Source organism: Schistocerca americana, chromosome 9 (genome assembly GCF_021461395.2).
Source record: "Schistocerca americana isolate TAMUIC-IGC-003095 chromosome 9, iqSchAmer2.1, whole genome shotgun sequence".
Lineage (NCBI taxonomy): Eukaryota > Metazoa > Arthropoda > Insecta > Orthoptera > Acrididae > Schistocerca > Schistocerca americana.
In genome coordinates, this window is record NC_060127.1 from 24578958 (window position 1) to 24602441 (window position 23484).

At 39.0% G+C, this 23484-nt stretch overlaps 1 protein-coding gene across 1 annotated transcript; it reads left to right on the top strand.

Annotated features, from left to right (window-relative positions):
- Window positions 1-392: 392 nt before the first annotated feature.
- LOC124551029 (40S ribosomal protein S19) lies at window positions 393-11387 on the top strand. The gene is made up of 4 exons (XM_047125881.1): window positions 393-480; window positions 768-838; window positions 1843-2012; window positions 11140-11387. Exons 2-4 carry the CDS (start codon window positions 768-770, stop codon window positions 11334-11336), a joined length of 438 nt encoding a protein of 145 aa, XP_046981837.1. The 5' UTR covers window positions 393-480; the 3' UTR covers window positions 11337-11387.
- Window positions 11388-23484: the final 12097 nt, after the last annotated feature.

The window sequence follows — 23484 nt, forward strand, 5'->3', positions numbered from 1 at the left end:
CCAAATAATTAGTAAGCAAAGTCTTTTAAGAAGATTTGGGAGGCGCTAACATTACAATAAACTTTCAAGTTTACTTAGCTTGTCATGTTGAGATGGCTCCAGGTCTTCTTGTCTGGGGTCTGATTCTTGAAGCTAAAAATCTAACATCAGGTCCTCATGGTTGTTTTGAACTAAATAAAGTGGATGAGCGTTGTTGCAGAATTTTTAACATAAATATACTTTTCACCAATTTTCTCACATTTTAGTATATCATAGAAAGCCGAAATTACATTGCTCACACCTAGTATACAAAAATACTTCCAATCACATGTGTAAGTAATTCATGCCTATGGAATCCCGGGAGGCCGTCTTCGTTTACCCCACCTATTATCTTTGGTGGATGTAGGTGAACTGTGAAGTGTGAACTAATAAGATCTGTGGTCAGTTCCTTCTTCCGTTTGATTGCCCTGTTGTGAGTTGGTTGTAAAGTGAAATACGAAGGTAATGTTGTAATACCAAGAAAATTTATAAATAAACTTAATTATGTTATAGTTATGTCCACATTAGCGTTTATAATTTATGTGCTTGTAACGAATGCTGCCGTTCTTCGGTGTTATTTGTTGGTTAGCAGAACACGTGAGTCTCTACAAGGCTGATCGTATTGTTGAATGTTGACTTGTTTAATGTGAGAGAAAATTTTGTTGTGCTGCGTGGCCAGCGACTGGCGCGTTGTGCGCTGCTCATTTCATGCCCATTTAATTCCAGTTTTTAAATTGCTTCATTTGCAGATGCCATCCGTGACGCTCAAGGATGTCGACCAACAGAAGTTCGTCAAAGCGTTTTCGGCGTTCTTAAAAAAGTGAGTTTGCGTGTTATGGAAATCACTTGAATAGACATAGATTGGTGTAGATCTTCATTATAGGAGTAGTGCTTCAAATTTATCCAAATATGTCCCGAATCATCGCCAAAGGGTAGCCTGGGGTAATTAAGACAGCCACAACATATCCACAGAAATAACTTTTGTTTCGTACTAGAGCAACCAAAAATTTACAAAACGCCGTGATTGAAAGCACAGCCCTTAGAAAAAAATAGGTGAAATGTCTTATATAGTTAATTCGTAACTCACTGTTTTTACTGTTTGATGAAAGTGGGGGCAGCGGTTAGTCGGAAATGTGTTAACATCCTTGACGAGACCAGTTTCTGCTTTGATTCAGGAGATGCAACAGAAGAATTTGATGAAAATTCAAATAAGGCTTGGAAAGTGTTTATTCCTTGCCATTGAAAGACCAAGTGCGAGATGCTTCAAAATCCTTTATGACTTAGATTATTCCTTTTATGTTGTTAGTTGGTGATGCGAAACAGCTCTACTCTAATGTCAAAAGGTGTTGCACAAAGAGCTCTTTTAAACTTTAGTAACATTAAATTGTAGTTTAGAAATACTATTTCTGTTTAAAGGTTTGTCTTGAGTTCTTGATCATATAACACCCGATTATAGTGTTTTGGCAGTAGCTCATGCGTTGTTTTAGAATTACTCCAGTTGCTATTATTAAGTGTTCTAAACAACTCTAGAAGCAACTGTCTAAAAATTTCCCTGTAACTGGCTGAGATTTGTACTATTTTATGAGGTAATTTCCAGACAGTGTTACAGGAGATAATGTGACTTTTCTCAAAATAATAGCAAAAGTTAGTTTTGTGGTATGAAATTACTTCAAGCACTATCCTAATTATTTGTTGAATCATAGTCATATACTGTCAGGACCGTGTTTAACAGTAATTTTTGTTTACAATAGATATTGTAGGTCTGAATTTTGTTTGTCATACTATTTAGTTGTATATTTATTTTTGAAACTGTTTCGCTTTCAGGACTGGAAAGATGAAGGTTCCAGAATGGGTAGATTTGGTGAAAAGTGCAAGGTTTAAGGAACTTGCACCATATGACGATGATTGGTACTATACACGTTGTGCTGCTCTCGCTAGGCACATCTATTTCAGGTCGCCAGTTGGAGTTGGTGCAGTAACAAAAATATTTGGAGGTACTGGCACTTCTAGCAAAGTAGATTAAAATATTTTAGTATTCATGTTATTATTTGCACCTGTCGGTATTTTTACCATCAGTATGTGAACTTCTGGCGAGTTTTAACATCTCTAGTTATATTGGATTTTCGTTGGTTCTATATGGAAAATTTTCATCAAAAGTACTGTTGCCTAGTGCACATTTTTGGTGTCCTCCTTTGTTAAATACATGTTGGCAAACTTTCAGTAAATAAATATGGAAATACGGAAGTGTCCGATCCCACCCGTCTGCTTTGACCCATGACGTCACAAATATGGCGGAAACAAAAACAAACGCACACACTTTCCACAAGAAGCCTAATGACACTATCGGGACAAGTGCGGGAAATGGGGTGTTTTGGGTGGGGGGCAAACTAAATATAAACAAATTTAGACGCCTTGCGTAGCTACATCGTGTAAGTTAAGACAGCCATGCATGAATACCCACCCACCTCCCCAGGGGTCGTAACCCCTGCAACCCATGGAAGATAAAGATGCTTCAGTAGCTGATTAGTGGTTTTTGTCTTTTTTTAAAAAAAAATCTCATGAGATAGAACGAACAGATCAGAAAGATAAATATAATAAACTAAAACAGAAATTCGAGGAAACAGATAATTAAAATAAGTAATAAGTGTTTTTAAATTTAATAAAAAAATCTCACGAGATAGAACGAACAGATCAGAAAAGTAAATAAAATAAGATAAAACAGAACTGGAGACAGCTACACTCAAACCAAACTCCGCGCCGTCATGACGTCACGCACAACACCCTTACGTCACGGGTCAAAGCCAACGCGTGGGATCGGACGCTTCTGTCGACCCATAAATATATTATTGGCATATGTTGTTCCCCACTGCTAATTGAGCAGGCCTTAGTTAAGATTGCTGCTGCTATTGACTGTTGCCTCAAACTAATTCAGACTAAAGTACACATAAGGGCCAGGTTTTTGTGCAGATCTCTGCAATTTGGTGACATTGGTCATGGCCGGATGGGTGAGATTACATGGTAGCTGGGAAGAATCACCAAATATAATTATTTCTTTTCTTTAGAGACCAGGAAAAAACTAATACACTGATTTGACTGGAAGCTTTGGTTAGGTTGGAATCCAGCAAATCTCAACACTAGTATAAGATTGCTGTAATAGTTTGCTGTAATGGTTTGATGTGTTGTGCAGCTTGAAATATGTATTCATCATTACAATAACCTGCTTGTATGGCTATCATACAGGGGAAGCTCAAGGTAGTGTAGGGAAAGACAGATTGCTACTTACTGTAAAGAAGACACATCAAGTTGCAAATAGGCACAATAAGACTTATCACATATAGCTTGTGGCCACAGCTTTTATCAGTAAAACACACACACAACCACCAACTCCAGCATCTTGGGCCGGAATCACCTTGTATGTCGTATTTCCTATTCTGCCAAAAATTCTGGCAATGTGGTTACATTCTAATTGTATATATCAAAATAGTTAACTTGTTTTCATTGGTTAAGCTTGCATATGAATCATTGGCTGTGTGTGTCGCCCACAAATTGTCATGCAATCTGTTACCAACCGCTGCATGCAATGGAAAAGCTGCTGTCACTGTTAAGTGCACTTTTACCTTAATTGGAGAGTTTGCGAGTTTGGTCGGGAGTTAGTGAAGCCATTGAATGTGATAGCAAAAAGATATGGGAGATACGGAAGCGTCCGATCTCCCCCCCCCCCCCCCCCCCCCCCCCCTCTGCTTTGACCCATGACATCACAAATATGGCGGAAACGACCATAAATGACAATTCCAATATGGCGCATATAAAGTCGTTACATACATATTATAAAGACAAAAATACATCCAAAAACAAACACACACACATTTCACAAAAAGCCTAATGACTCTAACGGGACAAGCTCGGGAAATTGGGGGTTTTTGGGTGGAGACAAACTAAATATAAACAAATTTAGGCACCCACCCCCATACAAAACCACACAAAACGGCGAAAAAAAATTGACATCACAAAACTCACCAAATACCACAAAACACAGTATTATCTGGAATCGGATACTTCCCTTGACTTATATAGATCTACAGCAGCTCCCGATCCAATAAATTGGGATCGAACACTTCCCTTGACCTATATAGCTCAACAGCAGCTCTCGATCCCATCTCCCAATACAAATACCAACATACACCACCAAACATTACGAACGGACACTTCCCTCCAACTATATAGCTCAACAGCAGCTCCCAATCCCATAAGTTAGGATCGGCCACTTCCCTTAACTATGTAACTCAAAATAAAAATCTCCCAATACCAATATCAACCTTCACAGCTACAAATTTCAATGAAACACTTCCCTAGACCCCAACAAACACACACACACACACACACACACACACACACACACACACACACACACACACACACACCGAAAACAAAAAAAAATGAAAACTCACCACAAGAAAGTTCCAGCCCCACAAACTAGATTGGCCACCACAATCACACACACACTAACCAATGAAAAAATACTAAACCAAAAAAAAAAACCAACCCACCCACACCTCACTCCCCCCCCCCTCTCCCCCCCCCCGGTCAACCAACCCAACCTCACCCCTGATGACCCCAAAATAAAAAACCCACAAACTAAAACCAAATGCAACATAAAAAAATCTCAATCACACACTACAACTCAACAGAAACTTCAACAAAATAGATCCTCCACAACTAAAACAAAAACCAAACACACTCCCCCCCTCCCCACCTTAACAAATACTCTACAACAAAATAAACCACCCACCCCACCCTGAGCCGCAGCCACCCACCCACCTACCCAGACCACCCTAACTAACCACTTTCAGCCTATACATTTTACCCACAGCCCTTAAGAAAACCCGAACAACACAATAGCCCTCTGGGACACTCTTCCGCCAACAGTACTCATCTAAATGAGACTGAAGGTTAGAAGAGCGCCTCTTCCCCTTCCCAAGAGCTGACTTGACGGCCACCCACATCCCCTCTATTGTATTAGTACAAGACCCTGCCTCATAATTCTTAAACTCTAAACTGTGGTTCACTACTAAACGATTAAATCCCCTCTCACCCAACCCCCTATACGAAGAAAAAGCATCAGAAACTATTGTGGACCCCGGCTCTATATATTCCTCAATTAACCCCACTAATTCGGCCTTGGTCCTCCCTTCCACAAACCAAAAAACACATTCGGAACCCCCCTCCCCCGGAACAACAGCCCCCCACACTCAAAGCCCAGCCACAGACTTCCCTCTCCGATACTTCCTTTCCCAAACTGTGACCCGTCCACCTCCACAACCACTCCATGCCCCCCCCTCCCCCCCCCCCCCCCCCCACCCAACTTACTCAAGTACTTACTAAATTCTGAACACACTTCACGACAAAACAAATACCAATCCAGAACGCTCCTCTCACTCACCAGTCTCATGCGCACAAAAACTCTATGGGGATCTATAACAAAAATAATAAGTAACAAGTACAATCTCGCGCATGCCCAACCTAGACTTCTCGAACCAGGTACCGCGCCGTATGGAACGCCAAATAGCGCCACATGTAACCGCTTCTGGTCCTAGAGGCCGGAACTTAACCAACTTCATTGCTTCACGGCACACACCGCAGTTCACCACCTCGGCAAATAGGCCAAAAAGCTGAAGGACTTAATCAGCTCTAAAGCTGTGTCACCCATCATAGCCCTCAAACGAGAACTATTTATCTTTCATATCCATTCCTGAACAAAAAACCACAACCGATTAAAGTTAATAACAATACCACCCGACGTACAGCAATCATGACATTAACCTTCACACAAAACCGTTAACTCACTGAAATGAATTCCGCTTAAAAAATACGCAAACAGCACTCAACAGTGAGCAACAGCAAAGTGAGCCCAATACACCAAACAAATGAAAGCCTTGAACATACCACCAGAGGGCACAATAAACCACAACACGACGACACCTACAAACACGCCACACTCACAAACCAAACTCCGCACCGTCATGACGTCACACACACTACCACCCTTACGTCACGGGTCAAAGTTGACGCGTGAGATCGGACACTTCTGTCGACCCAAGATATGAATAGCACAAAAATTTCACTCGTACCACAGCCTTCATTGAAAGAGGTAGTATGAGTAGCATTTTCTTTGGTGATTTGTGTTTTTGCTGCTGTAGGTATTGATTCAGCGTATGTAGTTCATTTACAGTGTGACCGATATCTAGTTTCATACTTGTGTACCTGATTATTAGTGCAAAATTGCAATTGTGACTAGCAAAATTGACAATAATTGGCGGAAACGATAGTTGAAATGTAGACCTGTTCCTCATACTAAAATTTGCTTGTTTAGCATGATCTCCATTTCATTTTCACGTTTATTAATCTCTTATGCCAAATATGGTAACGGAGAATCCTGGCAGGAAGCAAATAATTAGGAATAAATGTAACAACTCACTCAATAATACAAGTGTTGATTTTTAGCTATGGAAAGTGCGTAAACAAAACAGAACTTCCAGATGAATCCTCTCTCTCTCTCTCTCACACACACACACACACACACACACACACACACAGAGAGCTACATTGTACTGACAATGTTGGAACTGGATGCCTCTACTATTTGATGAGTTTTTACCTGTTATTGCTAGATTATTTACATTACACCAGTGCTTTCCATTACTATATGTAAACTTACAAGAAAAATTAGTACAGTTGGAAAGACTGTAGAGTTTGATCCATTGACGGCAACTGGAGGATAGCAGATGTACTGATAATGGTTTCACCGTCGTCCATCAACAGATATTGTAGTGGCATAGCTATCAGTGCATCATCTGTGTCTGCCCTATAATAGGGAATGCTCACAGCCAGAAGGATCAGTGTGGCGCAATAGTATGGAGCAAGCAGGTAAACATGGCACTGAGAAAATTTGGAAGGAGTCAGATTGTGACCTTCCGAGTGACAGGATTTCGTCTAGGAGAGTTGGCACACAATTTGGACGTGCTGCATGAGTTGTGCAGTGATGCTGACATTAGTGGTCACATGAACATTCTCACACCTGTAGATGAGATCCTGGACATCCACGCAGCAGAGAAGGCTGCCAGGATTGTCATATTGTAAGGGCAGCAGTGGCAGATCATACAGCTACCACTGAACAGATAAGAGGGCTTGTGGGCCCAGAAGTGTCAAAACAAACTATTGTGAACTGGTTGTTAGCAGTGGGACTATGGGCATGCACACCTCTAGCCCATCTTCCTTTTATGCCACAGCATTGAACGTGCACGACTAGACTGGTGCCGTCAGAGGGGCACTTCAAAGGTGGAATGGCATGCCGTCTTCAGCGATGAATGCTTATTATGCCTGCTCGCAAGTTATTGTCATTTGTGCATAAGACGGAGACTTGGTGAGACTGCATTCGTCCAAGACATACTAGTCCAGCCCAGGCCCTATAGCTGGGGGTGCGATAAGCTACAATTCTCATTCAGCTTTGATGTTTCTGGAGGGACTGCTAACCAGCACTAGGTATGTGCAGAATGTTGTTAGACCTGTTCTGCCATTTTTGCAAAAGGAGGGTGCTATGTTGTTCCAACATGATAATGCTCAGCCACACACTGCTGGTGAATCTTAAAAAGTGATGTGCAAGACTTGCAGCAACTTCCCAGGCAACGTGATCCCCAGACTTGTTTCCAGTCGAGCGCATGTGGGTATATGATGGGACGAGAAGTGATTCGTATGAACCATCACCCGACAACACTTACAGAACTACGTGGACAGGTGTAACAGGTGTGCCATGATGTATCTCAGAGCAATAATCGCCATCTTTACGATCAATTAAATGCCATCAGCTCCTGCATTGCCGCCTATGTATGCTACGCCACATACCAATATGGTTATTTTAGGATGGGTCGGTGCCTGGTGGAATTGGAAACCCTTAAAAGGCTGTACTAATTTTATTATTTGTTTACTTATAATTGTTTTGCATTTTGATAGTGTAATATGGGCCTTAGTGAAAACATAAATAAATAATAAACATAAGCCATTTCCCATAATCAGTCTACCTTATGAGTAGAAACTGGTAACTGAAGTGCCTTGGTGACTGAAAAATTGGATTATTAGCATTTGAAGTGTTGCATTCCTATTATGCAGTCTAGCTGTGTTTTATGGTTTCATTGAATTTTGGAATGAATAACTGGGTTGTTTCCTTGTGTGTCACCCTATGCTCATCTCCACTAGCCTGACATCAGGGAGACATCAGAGTATTTTCCTCTGGAAACTTATGAACACACTAATTAGGCACCAAAATTTTAGTAGTGGTAAAAGTTTTGGCTGTAGTATAGAGACATTATAGTGGTGTTAGTGGTAGTAGTACGGGTTTCTCCTCTAGTGCAAATAATGTGTTGCAAGAACACAGTAGAGTGAGTTTGAAATGGGGCATGAAAATCAAAGCAACCTGCTGTCATAAAAAATGACAGAAGAATTTTGCAGTGTGTGTCAAATGGCTGCTTCAGTTGGTAGTGCTGATGATAAAATCAGGCTGGATAAATTACGAATGTTCTGAGATTTGAGAGAAATGTTACTCTTAAACTGCTTAACCAGATTGAGTTTGAAATGTAATTGTAGACAGCGTGCAACAATAATATTTTGTAAAGGCATCTTTATTTCAAATTGAATTATAAATTTTATCATTTCAATTAATTAATTATTTTTATCCAAATACAGTAAAATATAAACCTTCCTCTGTTGTGCAGAAAATATCAGATATTGTACTTTCCAATAATAAATATTTCGAAATTCATTAATGTGTATGGATTTTGTGATAAAATTGTAGTTGGACTTGCCCATAGACTCTTCAGGCTAACAGTGAGTAGTATTTAATTCCTAAGCAGAGGTTATGCTCATTTAGTTTCAGGGTGTGCATATCATAGCCCAAGTAGATCCCACTTTTATCAGAGTTTTTCTCGTACTCCTGTAATGTGAGATGATTGATCAGATTTGGAAGTAGTGAGGAAATGCCTTGTAAGCCTTACAATCCAGGAAATGATAGAAAGAGCTCGGTGGTAAACAGACTTGTATAGGACACTCATATTTTTGATTTGGCATGTGATGTGTTCTTGCTTGGGGTGGAAAAGGGACTGACTTATGCCGTGTTACAAAGAATAGAACTAGGTACTGCGGGTCAGGTCAGGCAGAGATGTTCACTGTGGATGTTCTTGGCAAAGATATAAGACAAAATGTTCCCTGTTCGTGCGTTGTTGGCCACATATTTGGTTCTTTGGAAGTTCAATATTTTACATTTCATTGTCACTTTATCCTTTCCTGCAATCCCGATCCCGTGCTTGGAGTTACACAACTTTCCTTTTGAAAACTAACTTGTTGAAGTTAATGACAATGATGAAGTCTTCTGCCCTCTACATTTGAGCAGCCTTCTTTCAATAAAGTATGAGACTCATTAGGAAAATGAAGAATGTTTTTGTTTTGGCACATGACCTCATCTACTCTCACTGTTGACGTCTTACGTACCTACCTTCCTACCTTTTTACACGTTTGCTTCAGTAGGGCAGCAGCTATGACCCGATGCGGCCGCTTATTGCTCAGCTGTGCTACTTCAAATGTGTGCAAAATTGACAATCCCACTGTGTGCTGAGGTGCGCAGTGTTACCTGCTTTTTAAATGCGCATAAAGTCTGGCTTGTTGAAATTTATAGACAGATAACTGAGATTGTAGTGGATAAGTGAAGCATCAGTTCGGAAGTGATGTATCGTCTTTAGTGGTGGACGGAAGAGTGTTCAGACAAACATCGCTCAGGCAGGGCTTCAGTGCTGCCCGGCAGACTCAAAGCAACGATTGAAACAAAAATCCAAGCAGATGAGCGCTTCAGTTAGCGGAGTGCAATAATTCTTTCCAGGCATTTAAAGAATTGCTTTGTGTGAGATTTAGAGCAAATCTGGGCTATAAAAAAGTGTGTGCCAGGTGGATTCCTCTAATTTTGTCTGGCAAATGCAAAACTAAGCTAATAGCAGCTGGTGGGACATTCCTCAGTCGCTATGAAAAGGATGGTGATGAATCACATTTTCAATGGTAAGGAGACTTGGATATCACATTTCACATCTGAAATAAATCCCGCACCTGGCCATCTTGATATAGGTTTTCTGCGATTTCTTTAAATCACTTCAGGAAAATTCCTGGTTCAGCCCCTTTCCTAAAACCAACCAGAAATAAAGCTCCAGTCAATGGAATGGCATTATTCACAATCCCTAACAAAACCATAAAAGCAAAACAAATTTTGAGCACCAGTAAGATTATGGTTACAGTGTTTTGATATTGTAAGGGAGTTCTGCTCATTGACAACATGCCTAGAAGTGAGAGTGTAAGTGCAATAGTCTGTCAGTTGCTTCAGCGACTTGATTTTGCGTCCCCACTTGCAGTGGGAGTTACGCAAGTTTTTCTTTGGTGGGAAATGTTTCATCAGCCACCATAAAGTCTGGACCTAGCCTCAAGTGAATCACTTATTCCCCAAATTGCAAGATTTTTGAGTGGACAATGCTGTGGAAGTTATGATAAACTTAAAGAAGCTGTTAATTTGTGGTTCAACGGCTTGGCAGCAACTGAGTATGCAGAAGGCATAGAAAAGCTGGTAAAATGGTATAAGTGCCCAAATTTGATCGGATGCCGGATAGTGTATTATAAAAGTGTATCCTGTTCATAGGTTCTAGAATACAACATGCAAATGACCATGTGATTTTATGATGAATAAGTTGCCGGTACATATTGCATACTGAAAAATTAACTTTAAGGTACTGATTTATATGATCTTGATTTCCATAGATTTGTTGCACTATGTATGCATTTTAGTGATGAAATTTTCTGTCATTTGCATAATTTAACACTTTATAATTGAACTGTTGTATGTCTTTAATGAACACACTGATAACAAAATAAAAATAATTCATTTTAAGTATTGTATGCTGTTTGTGATCCATAGCTTCCTAATTTTCTGAACTATAAGAAACAAGTTTGCTTTTTTGAGAGTTACTCTTAGTTAAGCTACTGCTGATCTAAGAGAAGGGGTCCAAGCATAGACTTTAACTAAGCATTTGCTCCTAGGTCGCCAGAGAAACGGAGTCTGCCCATCACATTTTTGCCGGGGGGCTGGTAGTGTTGCAAGAAAAGCATTGCAGTCCTTAGAGCAACTGAAGCTGATTGAGCGAACTGGTGATGGTGGACGCCGACTAACTGAGCAGGGCAGGCGGGATCTTGATCGCATTGCTGCTCAGGTTCGCCAGAAAAAAACACTGGAATAAACGATACTTTTGTATGTTGTATCTAAAAATAAAATCTATATTGTAAAGACATCCGACTGTTTTTTCTTTATTCGAGCTATGTTGTTACCTAGTTCTTGTACTTAGTTGTGATCTTACATGATTATTTTTAGTGTTTTAAAGTTAAGTGCATTCAGTAAAATGTTTTTTTTTTTAGTATGACGTGTTTTGGCAGCATGCTTCCATCATCAGATGGATTTGTAATTAAAATGAAATGAAGTGAAGTTAGTTTCCTTTTTTGTTTATGCCAGTGAGGTTTTGTTTTTAAGAAGATGCATTTTTGATGGTAAATTCGTTGTCTAGCACACAGAGCACAGTACAAAGTAAATCAGAACTTAACACTTACACTGTTTTTTGTGTGCCGTAATTCAAAGACTTGGATTGATGTAAACAAATTTTGGTGGTGGCCATGCTTACTGGTAGGCAGTTGGTTGGTTGTCGTGTTGACATGAAAACTGTGCAGTGATTGCAACACAGGTGGTATGTGACATTGCTGCTTTCATAAACAGCCCTGTCTCTGATGGGGTAGGATAAGCCTGTAACAGGTCTGGTTAGGAAGTGCTGGTTATATATATTGGGCAGGTCTTGCACCTGGGTCTTCCACAGGGATATGAGCCGTGTTGTAAGGGAGTGGGAGTGGCATATGGATGGACCAAGAGGTTCGGGGGGTGCTAAAGTTACCACTTTAGGATGGGTGGGAATGATCTTCAACGGGATGTCCCTCATTTCTGAACATGGTGATATATAATCAAAGATCTGGCCAAGCATATGGTTCATTTGTCCCACTCCAGTATGATATTGGATGACGAGGGTGATAGACCTGTCAAACTGCTTAACAACCTCTACTTTACATGTGCAAAATGTATTCAGACATTTACATATTTCAAATTTGGAGCTTGTTTAATAAGGGCATGTGCAACCAATTGTGAATACCATCGTATTTATTTTATGTGGGAAGTGCACCAAAATAATTATAAATGAAACATTGTGGTTCTATTTTAAGTATGGTGTGGTTTTATATTTTGTTTTTAATGGGTCATATGGTGTTTGGAACAGTGACACGGTATGTCAAACCTGACAGCCACAGACCTAGGGACCCAGCAGTAAATTGATCAGCATACATAGCCTACAGAGGGCAGTACTCTTAAGATGCTCAGATATTTGGCTTTTTTGTGATGACTGGGAATGTGGAAAATTAATATCTCTAGCTTAATATTCCCTTCGATATCGTCAGCTTCAGTTATTTACTTTTGTGTTTTGGTACTAACATTTCTAGTTGGACACTTCAGAGTGTGTGTGTGTGTGTGTGTGTGTGTGTGTGTGTGTGTGTGTGTGTGTGTAACATTTTATCATTCATATTGTTAATAATGAGGATGGCAGAGGGTGAAACTTGGTGCTAGCTGATAACGTACTCTTAATAGTGAGAAGTGATCCCCTGACATATCATGCCGTCCAATGTCTCATGCCCTGCTTGTCAAATGCTTCAGAGGTTTATAATTTAATCCAGGGCATAGAGCAGACTGGCTGTCTGGAATTTTAACTACCACAATGCCTCTCATTAGCTGTAGTTTGTTTTTATGCTTTCCTGTTACCTTTACTTTGAAATGTATATTGAACAAAGCACTGGTTTTTTTCTGCAATGGAAGTGAGGAAACATTGTGCATCATTTGTCACACGGCCAGAAGAGGAACACAAGGATTACTGCATGTATACTGAATTATTACTTCATGAAGCAGGAGTATTGTGTGCAGGAATTCTTCAAGACAAAAACTAACTCCCAACATGGATGCCATGCCGCTAGAGCTAATGGGCAATGAAATAAATGAAACCAGTCATGGACGCCGACTCCATTGGGCCTGAGGGGCCCAAGCTCCTTCAAAAATTCATTTGGGGAGGCCCCCCACCCCACCCTCGCTCAGCAATTTAAGAAAATTATTGGTTATATTATGCTTTGTAATATCACAAAATTTTGTTGGAATTTTTTATTTTCTTTGTTTGACGATAGTTACTTTTCAAAATACATTCAACAATGAGTTAAAACAAATAATTATCATGATAGTTTTACGGTGCTGCGGGCACACTTAGAATTTATCCCGGTGCACGAACCTTCGGGTAAAGTCTGGCGGCCACAGTGACTCCAAAAGGACTGGAGCAGAAGCGCCTGGAACCCTCCACCTTGTGTCGCCTTGACGCTTAGAGACATTATGACGCCTTGGCTATATAAAGCCCACCCTGCTGTTGCAATCGTTCAGTGTGGATAGTTTCATTCAGTGTTTAGTGTTCTGACTTGAGTGTTTAGTGGACTATTTTATATGACTGTGTTTTATTCGTTTACATTAGTCTCTTAGTGTATTCTTTAATCATCAACGAAGACTTTATTGGCTGAAATGAGACCCCCAGCACTGAATCACAAATTCTGTTTAGTATTTTAAAAGATGTTTTTGCTTGTCCTGATTTGTCAATGGATAACTTAAGAGGACAGTGCTATGATGGTGCTTCGAATGTGAGAGGTAAGTTCAAAGGACTAAAAAGGTTAAGTTTTGAATATACTACCAAAAGCATGTTATGTGCACTGCACTGCTCACAGTTTAAACTTGGTAGTTATATACAGTCTCTGCCATCTTGTCTCAATGAGTGATATTATAGCTTTAGCCAAGGACTTAATAAACACCGTAAGGGAATCTAACAAAAGGATGGGACTTTTCAGAAGCATACGCTGTGAGAGCGCCAACGACCAAGCTGGTCTATGACCCCTTTGCCTGACTTGATGGACTATGCGAGCTTCTAGTACCTTGAGCATATTGAAAAACTTTGAAGACCTTCTCGATGTTTTGAAACATTTTCTGCAGAGGACAAAACAAAGGCAGATTACAAATGTGCAGGCTACCTTGAGTCAATGTTACAATTCAAGACTCTTATCTTTTTACATCTTTATTGCCATGCAATGAACCCAGTAGATGTCAATGAAAAAATTCAATGCCCTCATCTAATTGTTGATGATCTAGAAAAAATACATGAGGGCTTGATATGTATATTGAATGGAAGGTGTGATAGTTTCCAACAATTTTGCGAATTGTGTTTAAAAGAAAAACCTTCGCAAGTCGATGATCTTTCACTTCCTCGGAATCAAAGTATACCAAAGAAGTATGAAAACAACGAAGCCAGCTCACCGCACACTTTCAATACCCCAAAGGAATACTACAAAACTATTTACTTTGAAGTTTGTGAAACGATACAATCTTGCATTACTGAGCGGTTTGCTTCAACTGGACTCGCAGGTCATTGCAGTTGAACAAAGAGTGCTTGCTTTTAGTAAACAGAGGTGAAACAAATTTGGAAAAATCAACTGAGTTTTTAAAAAAAGACTTTGACACTGAGAGACTGCACTTACACTTGAATATGTTTGCTGATATCGTTAATAAAAAAACAACTGGTCTTAAAAAACATGCGTGATGTAAGAAGTACATTACACAAGAGACTGCAGTTGGAGAAATGTTATGTGAAGTAGTGAAGTGTGTTAAGCTTCTTCAGGTAGTCCGATCACGACGGCAGCAGCAGAACGGTCATTTAGCGCCCTGAAATGTCTGAAGTCGTATCTCTGATCAACAATGGGAAAGAAGCGATTAAACAGCTTGGCTGTTCTTCATGTTTTGGATTAATTGGATATTCGACCAGTCATCAACTACTTCATATTCACGAATCCAGTTAGACGTTTGACATTAGCACATTTCTAGACACTCTAGCCCTAACAATGACATTTAGAGCAATATTAAAAATCTTTATAAAATAGAGAATTAAATACACACAGTGTTAAATTTTCAGTTTCGAAATGTTAATACTGATTTAGTACTTTATTACTGTTTTAATTATTTACAAAGACTTCAATATTTTTATGGTGTAATACCCAATTAAAACCGGCTATTTACATACTTTTTGTCTGAAAGTAGTTACTGTATTATAGCATTAACTTTGAGATATAGTTTTTATTTAATGGACCCTGAGCCTTAATAAGAAGTAAGTATAAATTAGCTATGTCACTTATTAATCAAAGTGCCATTACTGTGCAACAGCAGTATTTTATGTTTTATTCTTTTAATGATAGTTAAGGATTTATTTAAATATAATTTCAGTCTTTTCAGGGCTATATATTCACTGCTCTGCAATAGTCTATAAGCATGATTGTTACAGTAAATTAAATTAGCTTTTTATGAAAATAGGGTGTGTGTTTATTTTGTTTCTTTTTTCAAAGACAAAAAAGTCAGGTTTGTAGAGTTTCCCAGAGTGTGAAGTTATCAAGAGTCTGGTTTTGGGGTTCTAATGTTTATCAGTCCGCCCTAATAGCTGAGTGGTCAGCGTGGTGGTCTGTCATGCGAAGGAGCCCGGCTGATTCGGAGATTTTCTCCACTCGGGGACGGTATTGTGTTGTTCTCATTATCATTTAATCATCAGTGGAAGGCAACGGAAAACCACCACTGGAATCACTTCCCTAGACGCTCATGCGGTGGACCTTTCTGACAAGGCATCCCCCATGACAAGACCTGCTGTTAGGCAGAACACAAAGTTTAATGTTGATCATATGGCTCTAAAATGCTTAAAAAACTTTAAAACTCACTATTTTTCACCTAAAATTTAGAAAATTTCCTGGGGCATGATTCCCAGTATGGGACCCCCCAATATCATTTGTAAGTCAGTGCCCCTGGTACCAGATGTATTGGCTCACTGTATTTCATTCCATTTGAACACACCACCTTAATGTGATGTAACATTTCATCCAGTGCTTTGAAATAAGGTCCACTTAAGCGTGTTTCGCAACAACTGTAGACATATTCTTAAAGACAAATGAGGTTATTTGCAAATCAGTCCATTGAGTGATCTTAACATGTATGAGCATGTTGTCACTGTGGAACCTGAATTGTGTGATGAGCTGTTATAAATGCGATTGACTGAGAATTGCACAGGAAATAGAGGTTGCCTTTACATACTCATTGCAAGCTAAGATTAATCAGATACACAGTACAGGGTTAAAGTAAATGTGGATGGAGAAAGGATTAATGTGTGTAGATGATAAGAAGCTGATTATTTATCTGGAATGAGAAATCACACAATTCTCAGCTTTTTCAGCTATTCAGTGCAAAGAGATATATGGGAGCAAAATCATTCAGTATGTTAGCTGCTGTGTAACTCTAAATATTCCTGAAACATCCAAATGATATCACCTTTCTGTTAACACTTATTTCAAATTTGAAAAATCTCTTTCTATAACTGTAGTATGTGAAGAAGAGGTGAAGTATTCAAAATAGTAGTCACTTGGGCAGGTAGTTTGATTGTACCAAAGCCTCAGTGGACTGCTACATACACATGAAGAATCTGAATCACAAAAATTCTGGTAGTTGGACAGCCAAGGACTGCGTGAAACTAAATGTGGTAACAGTATGGTATGGTACATCTCTGACAGATGCACATCCACGAAGCTTTTGCTAAGTTAAGTGATTAATATTGAAGTAAGAGCTAATTTAGTTAATATTATTTTTTAGACTAGTGCATTTACTACTTCTCTAGGCTATCTATTAAAGGTTTCGCTTCTCTATATTAAGTGTGAAAAGAAAGTATTTCGCAAAGGCTGGTAGTCGTTTGTTTTGTTCACATTTTAGGCATAAATTTCGTGTGAATGTAGATCTTTATTTTTGACTAGACGAGCAGTTAAAAGTTAAATTAGTTTTTGTAGTTAGTTAAAGCTTTTGAAAGTAAAAGTCTGTTTGCATTAGCATTTAGTTACGTATTAGTACAGTTTGCGAAACTTCAGTGCTCTTGTGCCAAGCTATTTTCTGCTTTTGTGTAAATTTTTCTATCGAACCAGGTGTGACAAATGTGCCACAGAAATTTGAAGGTGTGGGCATTCTGTGAAGACTGTAGGTTACAGTCTCATTGGGGCAAATGTAGAGGTGAGGAAACTGAGGTAGACAATGAGGCTCTTCCGTGGCAATGTAGGTTATATAGAAAGGACAAAAATCAGTGAACTGGAGGCAAAAATTTGTGCTCTTAAGGCTGAATTAGAAAACGCGAATTTGGAATTACGTAGGCTAAGGGAGGAAAAAGAGACAGTGTGCTGGGAAAAGGTAGCAAGCAAAGGACGAAAAAGGGAAACTGTTGAAAAAAAACTTTCGAAATTCAGTTAATGAATCAATTGGCTTGCTACCTAAATAGTGGAGGAAGGACCCCATCCAGATGTAGGTTGAAGCAGAGTGTTGGCTTAAAGAAAAAAAAGACATGTTGGGATCAAATCAGAATAGGAAAAGAATTATTCTGCTTCCATGTAGCTTCATGGGAGGGGTGTAAGACGTAGCGTCAAGAGAAATTAGGTGCCAGGTCACAAGTTTTGTGAAACGAAAGTGATTGCTTTAGCCAGGTGACAGAAAACTTAGGTCAGCTATGCAGGGAAGGGAGATCCGGTAATTCTTGTTGGGTGGAGCAGAAACAGCCTGGCTATGAATCCAAGACAGAGTATTACGAGTGACCTGGACAAAATAGGAGCAGAAACTGGGCGCACAAATATGGGGTTTGTGGAGGTCTTTCAGCACCATGATCGGGCATGGATAAACACTGCTGTAAGGCATGTTAACACAGCTGAACAGGATGCTCCAGGCACCGACAAAATCTCACATAAGTTTTGTTCCAGTTGATGCTATTGGTGTGTGGGGATACACATACATGGCTTGTGACTAAATAGGAAGGGGAAAGATAAGTTACCTTCTCTATTAGCAGTTACTGTAAGGGGGGGGGGGGGGGGGGGGCACAGCCACACAAGGTATGATCTCTGTGGTTAATGGGACCAGGCACACAAGTTTTTTTTTTTTTTAGGTTAAATGCCAGACAGACAACAATAAAGACAACTGCTGTAGAATAAAAAAGCTTCATGTTCAGTAAATAGGGTTAAAGCTACAGGTAGTATCAACTTACTTCAACAAAATGTCAGGGAAATAAAAAATAAAGTAGATGAGCCTGAACACTGTAACTGTGGGGATGGGTAAGTGTCAGTATAAATGTGTATAATTTAGCAAGACACTTGCAGATATGGCATGGATAAAGGAGTTGTCATTTATGCAAAACTAGGCCATACATACAAAACTGTAGAAGCAAGCAAATTTTGTGTCGATCAGCACTTTGAAGTTTGTGCATATGAACTACAGCTATATAATGTAATGTTGATATTAGCGACAGTGTACAGGTCAACATTAGGAGATTGGGAGCTTCTCACAAAAAAAGCTTCACTCCCTATTATGCTGTCTGTCAGACAGCATAATACTCTGTTGTGATTTCAGTGTAAACTTTCTAGCCAATTCTGATAGGAAAAATGAACTAGAAGTGTTATTAATGACATATAATTTACATCTACAACTGCATATATACTCCACTAGCCACCAAGCGGTGTATGGCGGAGGGCACAATTGGCACCAAAAATCACCCCCCTCCCCCCTGTTCCACTTGCGGATCGCATGAGGGAAAAACAACTGTCTGAGTGCCTCAGTACGAGCTATAATTTCCCTTATCTTTGAACAGTGATCATTGCACGATTTGAAAGTTGGTGGTAATAATATATGCTTTACATCCTTGGCGAAGATCAGATTTCGGAATTTATTGAGCAGCCCCTTCAGTTTAGTGTGTTGTCTGTTTGCGAGTGTGTCCCACTTCAAACTTTCAATGAGATTTGTAACGCTCTCGCAATGGCTAAATGTACCAGTCACGAATCTTGCCGCTCTTCTTTGGACCTTCTCAATCTCTTGAATCAGACCCAACTGGTAAGGGTCCCATACAGACAAACATTACTCGAAGACTTAGAATCCGTTATCAATTTCCCTACACATATAGATCAAGACTGTAGCACTGTAATAGATAATGTATTTGTACAGCAAGAGGATGTAAAACTAACACTTGCTTTCCCTGTGATAAATGGGTTATCAGACCATGATGCACAATTGATTAACGTACAAAACTTGGCAGGGTGTAAAGTTCAGAATTCATTAAGTGAAAGTGTAAAGTTGCTGAACCCGGTATCTATAGAGCACATCAGAGAAAGTGTAAGAAACGGTAATGTAATGAGCCAAATGCTGATGAGAAATGCAACATATGTATTGAAAAATTTATCTCTCTTTCTTAACATTTGTGTCCAAAAAAAATTACCAAATGTGAGACTAAACAGTTTTCAAAGAAACCTTGGATTAGCACAAGTATTAAAGTGTCTTCAGAAAGAAAAAGAAAACTGTATGAGACAGCAAGAATTAGTAAAGACACAGAAGTAATTTTACACTATAAAAATTATTGTAATATACTGAGAAATGTCAGAAAATCAAGAAATATGTATGTTAGAGATGAAGTTAACAACTCGAGCAAGAAAATCAAGTCAATATGGGCTGTCATTAGAAGGGAGACAGCAAAAGTAACCACTGGTGTTGATAGTATTACTATTACAGAGAATGAGACGATCTGAACCAACAATACACAAGTAGCTAATGTATTTAGCAACCATTTCTTAGTGTAGGTGAAAAAGTTGGTGAGAATAGTTCAGAAGAAAAAGCCAAGCAGTACATGGAAGAGTCAGTTTTGAACAATCTTAGTCAGATTAATTTTCACGTAACAACCTTTTGCGAAATAAGGAAAATCATTAAATGTTCTGTTGGAGTAGATGACATCTCTAACAAGATATTAAAATAATGTGGAGCAGTTACAGCTGATGCTCTGAGTCACGTATGTAATGCATAATTAACTCGAGATATTTTACCAGACATGTTAAAATGTGCCATTGTCAAGCAAGGTCCAGTGAACCGGCCAGTCTGTGGATGGTTTTTAGTCAGTTTTCCAAATGCCTCAGCGAATGCGGGCTGGTTTCCCTTATTCCGCCTCAGCTATACTATGTCAGCGATTGCTGCGCAAACAAGTTCTCCACGTACGCGTACACCACCATTACTCTACCATGCAAACATAGCGGTTACACTCGTCTGGTGTGAGACGTTCCCTGGGGGGGTCCACCCTGGGTTCGGTGTGGTGCAGTGAAGGGGTGAAGTGGACCTTGGTAGTCGTCATGGGGTTTTGGACCACTACGCCTGCGGCGGGGACGGAGCCTCTCCGTCATTTCTAGGTCGCTGGTTAACATAAAATACAACACAAATTACAGTTTGGATTTCAAAAATGCTGTTCCACTAAGACAATAATATACCATTTCACTGCCCACGTACGAATGCCTTTAAATAGTAAAGTGTCACCAACCGGAATCTTCTGTGACTTATCCAAAGCATTTGATTGTATGAACCATGACATTATGTTACAGCAATTGTGGTATAAATGGAACATATAAGGTTCAAGTGATTTAATTAAGTTTGCCACTTCATCTAACTTGGGTGTTACACAGGGTTGGATCATGGGTCCCTTCTGTTCTTGATATATTTGAATGATCTCCCTTCTTATCTGAAACAAGAAGCTAAACTAACACTGTTTGCTGATTATACACGCATCATTATTAATGCTGTAAAAGAAACTCCAATAGAAAATGATGCAAATAATGTCTTTGGAAAAGTTATTTATTGGTTTTCTGTGAACTGGCTTGCTCTGAACTTTGAAAAAACACAGTACATGCAATATTCTGTTGCAAGTAGTACAGTTCCTTCAATAAATATAACACATCAACAGAAGTCAGTAGCCAGGGTACAGCATCATAAGTTTTTGGGAGTACATAGACAAGAACCTTAATTGGAAAATTCATATTTTGGATCTCCTAAAGTGACTAGGTTCAGCAACTTTTGCAATCAGAATAATTGCCCATTTTGAAAATGTAGAAATTAGTAAGCTAATGTACTTTGCATGCTTTCACTCTCTGATGTCACACGGAATAATATTTTGGGGTAACTCAACAATCAGGCAAGAAGTATTTACTGCTCAAAAGTGGTGAGAATAATGTGTGGGGCTCATAGTCTCACATCTTGTTGGCATCTGTTTAAAAGGTTTGGAATTCTTACAACAGTACATTTACTCAGTAATGGAATTTGTTCTCAACAACATGGATCAGTTTAAAAAACAATAGTGACATTCTTTATTATAATACTAGAAAGAATGTCTTACACTATTGTCTACTTAACATATCATTGGCACAGAAAGGGGTAAAACATGCTGCTTTAAAACTTTTCGATAAATTACGATATGAAATAAAATGTCTGATAGACAGCAGTAATAGTTTCAAAAATAAATTGAAATAATATCTCCTTGACAACTTATATACCATAGATGAATTCCTAAGTAGGAATAAACAAATCTATATGTAAAATATATGCATTTTGTGCCATTTGAGGGAATGGGGTAGGTAATAAAAAATTTTAAGCTTAAAAATAAAGAACGTTAATTCATGTATGCATTCTTATGCACTTGACACAGTCCACATCATAACGGTTACCATGAGATTGAGCAATGGAACATGTAACTAACTACTGTGAAGTAACTGTGGACCATGAGGGTTCCTCATGGAAACTGGTAAGTAGTAGCTTTCAAATGTGAAATCCTGTTCTGTTCTCAAACTCATGTTGTATAGGAGTGATAACACCTAATTAAATGAGTTGTTGTGATTGGTTTGAAAAAATTCTGTTCATCCGATGGTTAAATGTAGGTACGTTCACCTGAGAAGTTGAGTGATCAGTCCGATTGCCATGTAAAGAAACTGTGTGAGATTGAGGAGCAATTAGCATGAGAAGTAGTGACTCCAGAGGGCAGGAAGCTAACAACAGCTTAAAATGTGGTATGCTAATCACATGCCCACTCCATAGTGTATATGATCATGGAAGTGAGACTTTTAAGTTGTTCAAATTTTTGCAAACTATGGTTTTAGTACATGCTCTATTAACCCATTAAGTTGTGGGGTAAGATTGTAAAGTAAGTTCTCCTCTTCAGTGATTGATGGCATTTATAGTAGTTGGAATTTTTAAATTATGCCAAAATGCAGTGATTTATCAAATCATACTTGAAAAGAACCAGCTGTGCTGTAATAGTTTTCATGCAGAAATGTTTAATTCTAAAATGGGTAACAATAGGAAGCAAAATTTCATGACTATGGTAAGATAATTAGAAGTGTTACAATGGTAGGAATGAATATTCCCAAGTATTTTGTGTAATTTATTGGACATTTCAGTGATGCTAATAATTGGTGTATAGATTAACAAGGATTGCAGGAGCACTAGGACCAAGTAGAAAGGTTGTTCTCTCATACTGTAGCCCTGACTAAATGGGATACACTATTCTCTGCACAGAGCTAAACTACAGACATAATTTCATCAAGGAAAATGAAACAGAAGTTTTTGAAATAAGGAAAATGTGTAGACATAAATTAATATTGTACTGTAAATCAGAGAAGTTTTTTAGACAACTAGAGAGATGAATCTGCAACAAGACGAGCAATGGTGTGATATCCAGCAGCAAGCAGCAACGCATCACGTAATGCACCAGCCGAAAGCAATCGTCCAGCTGCATCTATGTGTACATTGTACATTTAGAGCTTATTTTTGTGTTAGTGCATGTATGCACTGCTCGAGCAGTTAGGGAGGTTAGAGAGCAGAGTGACAACACAGCTATACTCCAGTGATGCAACGAACTCACCAGTGTAGAGCATTGGTTGCAATGAGAGGATAACAAAAGATTAAAATGAACAAGCTATATTCCCATGCAGTATTATAAACATTGAGGTATGAAGTAAGAACTTTCAGAATATGAGGTGAACCAAACAAAATACTGAAATTTAAGTTGCACGACCAGATGAATTGACAATTTCTTCTGGGAGAAAGCACTCTTACTGGCATTCTTAAATCTGCTTTGGTTCCCATTATATCTACAAAACTAATGAGATAAGGTAGCAAATGTTTGCTGAATGGAATGTTCCCATGTTATGGAAGCACCAATGCTATACAAATGATAGATATCCATTGCAGTGAAAATTTGAGACCAAGGAGTTTAGTAGACACATTCAGTAAAATCAGATCTAACTGCTGAGTCATTGGGTTCAGTATGCTATGGATGGAAATTTTATTTCCTGTACATAGTTGAAGTATGGCATGATACGCATAGCAGGTGCTCATATCACACTATCAACATGTTTTTA

Coding starts and splice junctions, on each gene's coding strand:
- LOC124551029 (XM_047125881.1), top strand. CDS start 768: ATGCCATCCGTGACGCTCAAGGATGTCGACCAACAGAAGTTCGTCAAA. Junction 839..1,842: donor TTTTCGGCGTTCTTAAAAAA/GTGAGTTTGCGT, acceptor TTTCGCTTTCAG/GACTGGAAAGATGAAGGTTC. Junction 2,013..11,139: donor AGTAACAAAAATATTTGGAG/GTACTGGCACTT, acceptor ATTTGCTCCTAG/GTCGCCAGAGAAACGGAGTC.